General features: G+C 41.3%; 1 protein-coding gene across 1 annotated transcript in view; it reads left to right on the top strand.

The window, feature by feature from the left end:
* foxn4 (forkhead box N4) overlaps positions 1-12,660 on the top strand; it is a 53,517-nt gene that overhangs the window by 18,318 nt on the left and 22,539 nt on the right. Inside the window, exons 3-5 of the mRNA XM_057831257.1 lie at positions 1,172-1,338; positions 5,789-5,901; positions 5,975-6,085. Of these exons, the coding sequence (XP_057687240.1) occupies positions 1,172-1,338; positions 5,789-5,901; positions 5,975-6,085 (391 nt within the window). The remainder of the gene's footprint in view (positions 1-1,171; positions 1,339-5,788; positions 5,902-5,974; positions 6,086-12,660) is intronic.

Below are 12,660 nucleotides of genomic sequence, written 5' to 3'. Positions count from 1 at the left end.
TTGCTGCTGCATTTTGGACAAGCTGAAGACCTTTTAGAGAACTTTTAGGACAAGCTGCAAGTAGGGCGTTACAGTAATCCAATCTCGATGTAACGAACTCGTGAATGAATTTTTCTGCATCGCTTTCAGATAAAATATTTCTAATTTTGGCTATGTTACGCAGGTGAAAGAAGGCCGTTCTGCAGGTTTGTGTAATGTGAGCTTCAAACGATAAGTCAGGGTCGAACAAAACTCCTAGGTTTTTAACTGTGGTGCTGGAGGCTACACTTACATTATCCAGAGTTACTATCTGGGCAGCTAAAGAGTCTCTCACACTTTTCGGGCCTATTATAAGGACTTCTATCTTTTCAGCGTTAAGTAGAAGATAGTTAGTGCTCATCCAGGTATTTTTCAACATACACATCTTTCGTGGCACGCCAGACCCACTTAGAGTTTTTGGTTCCAAAAAGCTCAATCTTGGTCTCATCTGACCAAAGCACACCCCAGTTGAAGCCTGAGATGAGACCTTTTTGGCAACAAACACTCTAAGTGGGTCTGGCGTGCCACGAAAGATCTGCACGAAAGAAGAATTTATAAAAACGGCAATTAAAAAAACATTACGCTAGTAATACAAAAAAAAATGTGTGGGCAACATAACCTTATATGTTTCTCACACATAATTAACTATGTATTTTAATTTTTCTCTTTTTTTTCTGAACCGCCTGTTAAGGTAGCTCGTGGGAAGTTGTCTTCTTGAAATGTAGGTCTTGGAGCCAAAAAAATTTGCTAGAAAAAACAATTTGTGCATGAAAGGGTTTTTTTAAAAAAAATAAAATTAAAAAAAAGATTTTTTTCTTTGACAACAAAATTCCCGGTTGCTACTCCTTCAACCATAAAACAGATTATTTACTACTCTGAATGGGATTTGTTAAACTCCCTCATTGTTGATTAAAACAGTCCCTGATAAATTAACACCAGCCGCTAATCTTCTTATATGCTAAATCCTAGGTGGCGCAGCTAATACACTTACACTCGAACCCTGCTTCAAGAGCAGCTGACTTAGGGAGATAAAATTGTTCTCGTTGGACTCCACATGAAAATGCCACCTGTGCTCTTTGAGCTGGATCTGACAGCCATGTCGGCCCCTCCCCGTCCTTTCCCCCTTAACGCTCCCTCTTCTATCCCTCCAAAGGCTTCTGACCACGGACCCCTCCCAGCTGAGGGAGGAGGACCTCCCTGGGGACCTGCAGTCTCTATCGTGGCTCACCTCGGTGGATGTGCCGCGACTGCAGCAGATGGTGGATGGCCGTGGCCACAGTAATGGGCCCTCCCAGGGCAGCTTGTTGGAGCAACAGACAGGTGAGGTGACAAAATGTATTTTCAGGAAAAAAAAACATTGAATAAATGTTCACATCTCTGGAGCATCTGGATTCTGGTGTTGTAACATCATTAACTCTCAAACTAGTGGAAATTGTAAGACAGAACTTTTGGTAAAAATCCAGTTCTTGGCCTTTAGTTTTGTGTCATAAATCGAGAAGTTGCTACATCGCACGACAAAGTCTGTTGGTGGTGTTAATTTCACAGACACATACATTTGATAGGTGGTTTGCGTTGTTGTGGGTGTTGGCCTTGACGACTCCATTCACTACTATTCAAAAACAGTCATTACATCCACTTTAGAAGGAAAGACAACACATTTATCCAGTGCAACCTAGTGGAGAGAATATTAATTGTTAAACTGAATAACATAAAAAAAATTTCTGATGTGCAATAGTGGGGAAAATTATAAATACATGCAGTGGAGCAAATAAGTATTTTAGTCAACCACTAATTGTGCAAGTTCTCCCACTTAAAAATATTAGAGAGGCCTGTAATTGTCAACATGGGTAAACCTCAACCATGAGAGACAGAATGTGGATTAAAAAAAAAAAAAACTGAAAATCACATTGTTTGATTTTAAAAGAATTTATCTACAAATCATGGTAGAAAATAAGTATTTGGTCAGTACCAAAAGTTCATCTTGAAGGGAAAAGGTACAGTTCTCGCACACAACATATAATTGTTTGCATTAGTATAACACATTCATTTAACTATGGTTTAGGCAGACTCCACTCAGTGGCCTTGAACACAGTAATGTGAATCACCTTATCGGCGCTCATGAGGGGGAAAAGGAAAAATGGTACCGTTTCTCGTAGGCACCGTCTAACTGTTTGCATTACTTGAACACACGTAATACAATCAATCGGGGAATAGTATCATTTCTCATATTCACTGTAGGACTACACTACTCTAACACACCTAATAAAAAAGCACACCATAGTTTAAAGAAACAGAATAGATACACAACGCCATCTTATCACAGAAGCCCAAAACGCGTGCACTAGATTGATGCACCAACTCTGGCAATCAGTCCTCTCGACAAATGAACAAGGACAAAGACCAGCGCGCTTTGTCCTAAAACAAGTAGTGCCAGCCAAGATAACAAAGTTGATAGCAGGCGCTTGTGATGTCAAGACTAGCGTCAGTCACTGTGGCAACCACATCCCATCCACGCACGAACCTAAACAGCCCGAAACCGGCCAGAGAGGGATGATCCCAAAGCAACGCCTGGACGCACCTTCGGCCGGCCCACGGACTTAAAAAACACTGGACACTGAGATAAGACAGATTTTGCTGCTCGGAAACATGTAGCCTTGTTTTTGATCCAGAATCATCCCTCCGTCGGCTGTTTTTGCCTTGTTTTTGACCATTGTTGACGAATAAATTGTCAACCGGCTTTCGGCGGGTCTTTTTCAAACTTTTGGAACATGGAGTCAGTACAAAGGGTTAATATCAGAGATGAACGCGCGAAGTTCCGCCTTCCCAGTTGGCGGGCGCGGAGGCAGCATCGGCAGAGCGGCACTTTGTCCAGCTGTCGCCGTTTCCGTGCGGCTTGTCTGAGGAGGCGAATTTCAACAGTCTCAATACTTTGTTATGTACTCTTTGTTGGCAATAACGGAGGCCAAACGTTTTCTGTAACTTCACAAGCTTTTCACACACTGTTGCTGGCATTTTGGCCCATTCCTCCATGCAAATCTCCTCTAGAGCAGTGATGTTTTGGGGCTGTCGTTGCTGTCAATGCTGTATTGTGAGACGCTGACCCGGGTGACGTCACATTCGCATTCGTCCTAAACCCAAGACTGGAGCCGGAAGTAACTCATTTTCATGGCGCGCGATTCAAAAATAGGAATTCATAAAACGATTGCTTCCACACACATCCAAGCGGTCCATTTCATTCAGGAGCATAGAACAACGCGTGAAATATGAAATTAACATGCTTTTTGGTGTCATACGCACTTTAACACCCACTTTTCACAACCCTCAAATAAATTGCAAACGCATATCTAACAGCGTTCTGCACGGCGGCAGCTCAACAGCAACAACAAACAATAATATGGCTACAATGCAAACTATTTGACAATCTCCACGGTCTAAATCTGAGGCTAACTTTTCCTCGCTGGGCACTATTAAAAGCTATGAAAATCAGCTTCATTTTTGACGTCGAATTGAATTTCAGAAAAGTCACTGTTTTTGTAAAGGAAAAAAATCGATAATTCGATTTTGGCCTATGCTAACGACTCCTCTGTAAACAACTTTTCGGTTTCAATAGCACCTTATCCAACATGACCTGTTAGCAAGCAAAGTGTCAGGTGGTGACTAGGGTTGTTCCAATCATGTTTTTTTTTGCTCCCGATCCGATCGTTTTAGTTTGAGTATCTGCCGATCCCGATATTTCCCGATCCGATTGCTTTTTTTGCTCCCGATTCAATTCCAATCATTCCCGATAATTTTTCCCGATAGTATACATTTTGGCAATGCATTAAGAAAAAAATGAATAAAACTCGGAGGAATATATACATTCAACATACAGTACATAAGTACTGTATTTGTTTATTATGACAATAAATCCAACAGATGGCATTTACATTATTAACATTCTTTCTGTGAGAGAGATCCACGGATAGAAAGACTTGTGACTTTGTATATTGTGACTAAATATTGCCATCTAGTGTATTTGTTGAGCTTTCAGTAAATGATATTGTAGCCATGGCCAAATGCATGATGGGAAGTGGAACCATGACTGTGCGTAGTGCCACCAATTTATATATCTTCTCTGCATTGGGTAACATAAGGCAGGGGTTTTCAACCCAGTCCTCAAGGCACACTGTGGGTCCTGGTTTTTGTTCCAGCCGATCCAGCAGAGACAGTTGAACCAATGAGGCTTCTGCTAAAACAAGCCACACCTGACTGCAATCAACTGATTGCACTTGTAAAACACCAGATTGGGGAAAAAGTGTTGTCATCTTGTTTGGTAAGAATGAAATCCTGCACCCACAGTGTGCCTTAGTGGAATAGGTTGGGGACCCCTGACATAAGGTGTTGAGAAAAAGATCAATTGCTACCTTGCTTCCCCACATTGCTTCCCATGATATTTCTAATCGTAGGGAGAGGGATTGTAAGGCTTTAGCCAATTAAAAAAAGGCTCCAAAGCAGGGGTCGCGTTAACCGAATATTTTCCGTCATTGACCGGTTTTTTAAAACGGTGATGGAAAAAACTGAAGTCCATCCGTCATTTTGACAGGTTGCAATTCACATCCCAGACCACAGGGTGGCGAGTGAACATATTAATTAGCTATTGTCTCTCTTGATGCATGACGTCGTTGGCCTTACTCGGAAATATGTCAAGGCAACTGAGTGTTTGCCTGGCACAGCCAGACTGTTCTCCCTGTATTTTTCAAACACTGAGAGAAAAGTCTGGGACACAGCCTCTCGAGTAGGTACAAAACCAATCGACAAATCAGATTTGTTTATTTGCGTGACGTGTTCTTCACGAGCAACGTCACTCTTGCGCGCCGAAAGTCGTCTCTACAACAACACGGATGGCAAACGGGAAAGCCGGAAATATGTTCCAATCCGCGGTAAATTCAGTTTTAAATGAGCTAAAACACATCGACACGAGGCATTGACAACAGTCTGTCTCGCGCTAGCCATGTTGAATAAACTCCGTTCTCCTCGTATGTTTACTTCCGCGCGCAAGTCCCTCGTCCTGCCCTCGTCGCTTTGCTAACGGCACGTCTGCCCGTCGCTGATTGGTGCACTCCGCTGTCTGTTTGCCTCTTGTTAAGCTTGTTCGGACAGAATATTAATTAAAAATGAATGAAAACTAAATACTATTGAATATGTCGTTATCATCATTTTTAAAATGTGACGGGTAAAAATAGATTATGACCGGATTTTTATGACACTGTCAGTCAAAATGACAGACAACGAAAAAGTCTAGCGCAACCTCTGCTCCAAAGGCTGCCAAAATTCACTCTACTCATTTGACGCTGCCTTTTATCTCTCTATATAAGTAAAACGGCGCCATTACAGATTGAGCGCGACAATGCGTGGGTGGGTCGTGCAGCGCATGCATTAATTGCGTTAAATATTATAACCTGTTACATTTTTTAAAAAATCAATTACCGCCGTTATCGGGATAAATTTGATAACCCTACCTTAAGCCTACACTGAAGACTCGGAATGAGTGTAACATATTATGTTTGTAACGTTAAATACAATTAGAAAACGATTTAATTAAAAAATATACGGTATATAAAGGCATGGCCGATATTTTTTTCCGATTCCGATACTTTGAAAATGACGTGATCGGACCCGATCGATCGGCATCTCTAGTGGTGACCATGTATTAACGAAAAAAAACTTTTTCTTATGAAAGATTTTGATGCCATCTTTAATTTAAACGTAACTGTCATTTTCCTCCGTGAAGCCCAATTGAGCAGCATGGCCATGACAGGAGGTCAGTCCTCCATGCTCCACCTGCAAAGTAACATGCAGCCCAGCCCACTAGGAATCAGTATCATCAACACCCACAGTGGAACAGTGAGTTGAACAGCACCACTTGAATGAACACGCTACGACGTTAAGAGCTTCATCATATGCTTCTGTCTCACAGATGTCTCCCTTCTCCATGTCTGGAATGCCCTCACCAGGGTACCAATGTCCTACTTCAGTGTACCAGTCAGCACCACAGCAGGTGTACTCACTAACCCAAACTGGACAGCAGGTAACACAATCATAAAACTCATTGAAATACTTGAAAATTCTCAAACAGCTATGAATTTTAATAAAATGTTTCATTTCTGGCTAGGCTATAATTAAGAAAAATAATGATTACAATTATAGGATTTAGCAATTGAAGCAACACAAGGTAACTTTTCAAGCTCTATACAATATTTTCATAATATTTGTGATGATATTTCAACTAACAATGAGTTGAATGACACCCCTTTGAATTTTCAGGGGGTCTATATCGCTTTCATCGGCACAAATTAACATTGAGGAGGGTGGCAGGAAACCGGCCACACAAAAAACTACAAATGTGCTGACTGCTTTATGGCATATGTCACTTCCACCTTTCCCCATTCGTTATAAAGACGGAAGACTTTCGCGCAAATTCTGCAAAGGTGGCAGAGCAACAAAAAAATTAAAGAAAAAGGGAGGCTACCAGGTTAAACACTCAAAAACAGGGGTCCCCAAACTTTTTCCTGTGAAGGCCACATAACTTTTCCCTTCTCTAATGGGGGGCCGGGGTCAGTTTGTAACAGAAAAGGTGTGACGATTGCAGGAGTGCCTAAATGTAAAAATTAGGGCTGTCAAATGACAAAATTTTTTAATCGAGTTAATTACAGCTTAAAAATTAATTAATCGTAATAAATCGCAATTCAAACCGTCTCTTAAATATGCAATATTTTTCTGTAAATTATTGCTGGAATGGAAAGATAAAACACAAGATGGATATATACATTCAACATACGGTACATAAGTACTGTATTTGTTTATTATAACAATAAATCAACAAGATGGCATTAACATTATTAACATTCTGTCAAAGCAATCCATGGATAAAAAGACTTATAGTTCTTAAAAGATAAATGTTCGTACAAGTTATAGAAATTTTATATTAAAACCCCTCTTAAGGTTTTTGTTTTAATAAAATTTGTAAAATTTTCATTTCAATGAAAAAATATACTAGTAGCCCGCCATTTGGGGGCCCTAAGTAAAATAATGCAAAGGGGCCCATATTTTTGGCCCACCATTTCGTCACAGTGTACTGTGAAACCCATACATGCAATCCAAGCCTACGTCCATATTTTGTATATTAATCAGATTGTGTTGCACGGCATACTTCAAACTTCTCACCCCAAATGATTGTCAGTACTTACAGTAGATAGCGCCAAACCTTTTTCTAAAAGAGGAAAGAAAGAAGTTAAGGACGAACTTATATTTTTTAAGCTTGTAATCAAGTATCAAAACTCACAACAGTCATATAAAGCAAACTGTAGTAAACAAAATAGAATATAAATTAAACAATTGCCAGATTGGGGGCCCCATAGTGGTCAGGGGCCCTAAACAACTGCACAGTCTGCGTATAGGCTGGGCCGGCCCTGCTGCCATTGTTGATGTCAATAATTACACAATGCACATGGGTGCTTAAGCCAATAAAATCAGTCGCACCCAAGCGCCAGCAGAGGGCGACAAAACTCCAAAAAACAAAAGTAGCAAGTTGACATTGCACTGTGCTGTCATTTTAATCTGTTTGAGCCGGGCATGTGCGTTAATTGCGTCAAATACTTTAAAGTGATTAATTAAAAAAATTAATTACCACCCGTTAACGCGATAATTTTGACAGCCCGAGTAAAAATGTATTGTTTTTCAGAAAGCCATAATCGAATAACCCTTTCTGAATTCTTCACGGAACAAAAGTAAATAAAATAAAAATAATAATATAGTATAATATAATGATAAATAATAATAACACTATTAATTAAATAGATAATAACACAATAACGATGGGTTCTTCACAGAAAAAAGCTAGGAAATAAATAACACTATTGGAAAAAAAAAAATTATTTTCTTTTGTGTGTTCAGTGGCCGGACTAAATGTGGCCGCAGGCCGAACATAGTTTGGGGACCCCTGCTCAAGAATATTGACCCTACTTTCACTCACCACCTACATATTAAAATGATCCCAGTATTTGACATAATACAAAACACGATGTTTATTCACTTCCTCGGAAGTCCCATGGTCCCACAGTAGTAGGGCTTGTTTTGGCCAGTATCCACCGGTGAATGGGAACCTTTTGAAACCCCAAAAAGGCGCACACGCCTCTCCCTCGTACAGCAAGATTTTTCTGCATCCGTTTGGCTGGCGTAATGCAAAAAATAAATGTATTAATCCGAAAAATCAGCTGAATCCTTAGTCCTTCTCATACAACAGTACGGATGTATAATGAAGAGGATTCCTTCCGTTCATGTCACAGCGCCACTCGAGACTGTTGCCGGAAGCCACTCAGTTTCATGGCGCGGGATTCAAAAACGAAATAAATATAGCGATCGCTTCCACACACATCCAAGCGGTCCATTTCATTCAGGAGCATTAAATACCGCGTGTATTATGAAATAAACTAGGGTTGGGAATCTCTGGCATGAAGCAGATTCGATATGTATCTAGATTAGGGGTGTCCAAACTTTTTGCGAAGGGGGCCAGATTTGGTGTGGTAAAAATGTGGGGGGCCGACCTTGGCTGACGTCCTTTACGTAGAACAATATATTGAAGCAAATTTTAGCATTCTGTGTGTTACATTTGCTTTATTATTTTTTTAAATAAATAATTTCAACAATCTCACAACTAGCCTTTGTGGCATACTCTTTCGAATCTTGGGCTCTTGCGAAATACTGCTGCTGTGAAATTAAACTAGCTTCAAGTTGCTTCAATTTCTCGCTGCCTATCTTCCCTGTAATCTTGCCGTACATTTCAGCGTATCTTGTTTGGTAATATCGCCTCACATTGAACTCTTTCACCCTTAAAGACCTGCAACATTTATCAGAGAATCCCAAAATTTGAAAAATAAGGTCCTAATGAAACCTTTTTTCAAATTTGTAAAAAGAAATGTCAAAATGAATGTGTAATAAGCACTCTAATATCTATAACCCTAGCTAAATCCTGTTTTTTTTTTTCCCTCATGGAATCTGCAGATGCACGTGTTGCATCCATCTTTTTTTTTTTTCCCCAAAAAGAAATGTCAAAATTCTGAATTACTCTCTAAATCATGAAATTTTAGGTGTATCAAATGTAATACATTTGGCAATAAAGGGTTAAAAACAGCGACTGTCTTTTTGCAAATGAGGCAGACACAGTTGTTGGATATTTTACTGAAGAAATTGTGCAATTTCCACCTATTCTTGAAGCCAACTTTTTTTTTTGTGTTGATTATCACCATTTTAGAAAATTGGAAGTAAAGGGTCACACGGGGTAATATTGCTTAGAGTGCTGCTGCCTTTTAGTGGGTAAATGAGGAGCAGCATTTAGTGTGTAAGCTACTTCATATGTTGGTAGCAGTACTGCTGACCAATTTATTAAGTCTGTGTGCGGGCCAGACGTTATTGATTTTATGACAGAGGCTGGGGGCCGGATGAAATTTGACCACGGGCCGCATTTGGCCCCCGGGCCTGACTTTGGACAGGTCTGATCTAGATACACATGTTACGATTCGATTAAAAAAACGATAAATTTTTTCGGCCGAGCGATTCGATACAGTTTAAAAACAATACGGTTCGATACAGAGTGAAAACGATACGATAGTAAACATTTGTTGTGTGTGTTCGTACAGTATTTTAAAAAAATATTTTAAAAAGACCACATTTTTTAATAGCAAAATTAAACAACAAAATTTCATACCAATGTTATGTTTTATTTTTTTATGACGAAAAAAATAAGGTTTACTATATGACCGTCATTTTGTTGGATGAGATTGATAATACAATAAAACTCCAGTGACAGACAACAATAAAGTGCAGTAATTTAATTACTGTATTTCCTGGTGTTTTCAACACAATACGTAATTTAAGTGCAAACTTTCAACGTAAACATCTTATAAGCAAAAAATATTATATGCAGCAGCTCTTGAAAAAAAGATTTAAACCTGTTAGTGTTGTCATAAATAAATAATAAATTATGCTTTACCACTGGTATAACTGGGGGAGTAAAAACATGGCATTTTAGACAGGCAGGTCTATAATCATCACTTTCACCTTATCAGCAAAGTCATTCACTTATGCCTGTGCTTCCACATTTTTTATTCCTCATCACTGTCTATATCTCTTTTGAAGGGCAGATTTTTCTTGAGGAATATCAACTGATCCACATGTTCATGTTTAAGTAGACTGCGTTTCGTGGAAACAATATCTCCAGCAGATCATGCTGCCCTTTCCACCATTATAGTGGGTTATTTTTCAGGGTTAAAAACTCACGATCTCTGTAACGCTTCACACTAGTTCTGTCCCATGCGAACAGATCTGGCTGCCTTCGTCACTTCAAAATCAGACTTTTGTTTTCCTGGGTGCGTTGAAAATCAATCGCTGCACGTCACTGGCGTGGTGCGCAAACTGTCCATTGTTTTAGCATGTTACTTCGTTGCCTCTACTAATTTCTAGGGTTGTTCCGATCATGTTTTTTTGCTCCCGATCCGATCCCGATCGTTTTAGTTTGAGTATCTGCCGATCCCGATATTTCCCAATCCGATTGCTTTTTTTTGCTCCCGATTCAATTTCAATCATTCCCGATAATTTTTCCTGATCATACACATTTTGGCAATGCATTAAGAAAAAAATGAATAAAATTCGGACGAATATATACATTCAACATACACTACATAAGTACTGTATTTGTTTATTATGGCAATAAATCCTCAAGATGGCATTTACATTATTAACATTCTTTCTGTGAGAGGGATCCACGGATAGAAAGACTTGTGACTTTGTATATTGTGACTAAATATTGCTATCTAGTGTATTTGTTGAGCTTTCAGTAAATGATACTGAAGGCCATGCCCAAATGCATGATGGGAAGTGGAACCATGACTGTGCGTAGTGCTACCAATTCATATATCTTCTCTGTGCTGGGAAATAACATAAGGTGTTAAGATCAATTGCTACCTTGCTTCCCCACATTGCTTCCCATGATATTTCTAATCGTTGGGAGAGGGATTGTAAGGCTTTAGCCAATTAAAAAAAGGCTCCAAAGGCTGCTAAAATTCACTCTACTCATTTTACGCTGCCTTTTATCTCTCTATATAGGTAAAAGGGTGCCATTACAGATTGAGCGCGACATTGCGAGAGTGGATCGTGCGGTGCATGCATTAATTGCGTTAAAGATTTTAACGTGATACATTTTTTTTTTTTTTTTTTTAAACCTGTCCTGTTCAGCTGTTTGACACAGAGAATGGAAGTCTAAGTGCCCGGATTCTGAACAGTTTTAATGTTTCACATTGAGAGTCTGACATACTCCCATTGTGATCATTCAAAATACCTTTTTATTATGACAAAGCTGTCAGGAATGAACGGGCAGTCAGGCAGGTTGTTATGGACCCAAATGCAGGGAAAACGAAAAAGGCAGCGAGGCAGGTGGCAGAGAACTCAAAAGGGCTTTAATGATAACTAACAAAAGGCACAAAGTACAAAACAAAGGCTGTGGTGATCAAAAAACTATCAACAAATAACTTAGGTCACTAACAAAGGCTGAATATCAAAAACTTACTGAGACGAACACGAGGGCTAGGACTGGACTTCAACTTTGACGCAGGCACAGACATTGACATAGACATAGACAATGACGCAGCAAGGAGTGAACAGAAAATGGGAGCATATATACACAAGCAGACAAGGGATAACGAGACAAGGAACAGCTGGGTAACACAGGTGGATGCAGATTGCCGAATACACTGGGAAAACACACACAGGTGAGAGTAATGGGTAATCACAGGACAAGTCACACAAGGAGAAACCAAACACAAAACCTAACAGTACCCCCCCCTCAAGGGACGGATCCCAGACGTCCCGAGGAAACAAAAAGTCAGAAGGTTGCTCGGAGGAGGGAGCAACACCAGCCCGTCACGGCCAGTCAGGCGGGCGTCCAGGACGCCAGACGTGGGCCGATCGCACGGGTCGATCGGGAGGGCGCCCGGGGCGCCAGACATTGGGCGACCGCACAGGCAGATCAGGCGGGCGTCCCCGACGAGGTAGTGCTCGGTTGTCCATACCGCCACGTTTTGGCAGGAAACGGGGAGCAGCATCATCGGGGCGAGGGTCCGGAACAGAGTCGGAGTCGTCGTGCGGACCAGGAACGGAGTCGGAGTCGTCGTGCGGACCAGGAACAGAGTCGGAGTCGGAGTCGTCGTGCGGACCAGGAACAGAGTCGGAGTCGGAGTCGTCGTGCGGACCAGGAACAGAGTCGGAGTCGGAGTCGTCGTGCGGACCAGGAACGGAGTCGGAGTCGTCGTGCGGACCAGGAACGGAGTCGGAGTCGTCGTGCGGACCAGGAACGGAGTCGGAGTCGTCGTGCGGACCAGGAACGGAGTCGGAGTCGTCGTGCGGACCAGGAACGGAGTCGGAGTCGTCGTGCGGACCAGGAACGGAGTCGGAGTCGGAGTCGGAGTCGTCGTCGGTGTCGTCTGCTGGCGGGACAGCAGCGGTGTCGTCTGCTGGCGGGACAGCAGCGGTGTCGTCTGCTGGCGGGACAGCAGCGGTGTCGTCTGCTGGCGGGACAGCAGCGGTGTCGTCTGCTGGCGGGACAGCAGCGGT

Source organism: Corythoichthys intestinalis, chromosome 3 (assembly GCF_030265065.1).
Source record: "Corythoichthys intestinalis isolate RoL2023-P3 chromosome 3, ASM3026506v1, whole genome shotgun sequence".
NCBI lineage: Eukaryota > Metazoa > Chordata > Actinopteri > Syngnathiformes > Syngnathidae > Corythoichthys > Corythoichthys intestinalis.
Note: the sequence above shows the minus strand (reverse complement) of the source record. Positions and strands in the feature narration are given on the sequence as shown.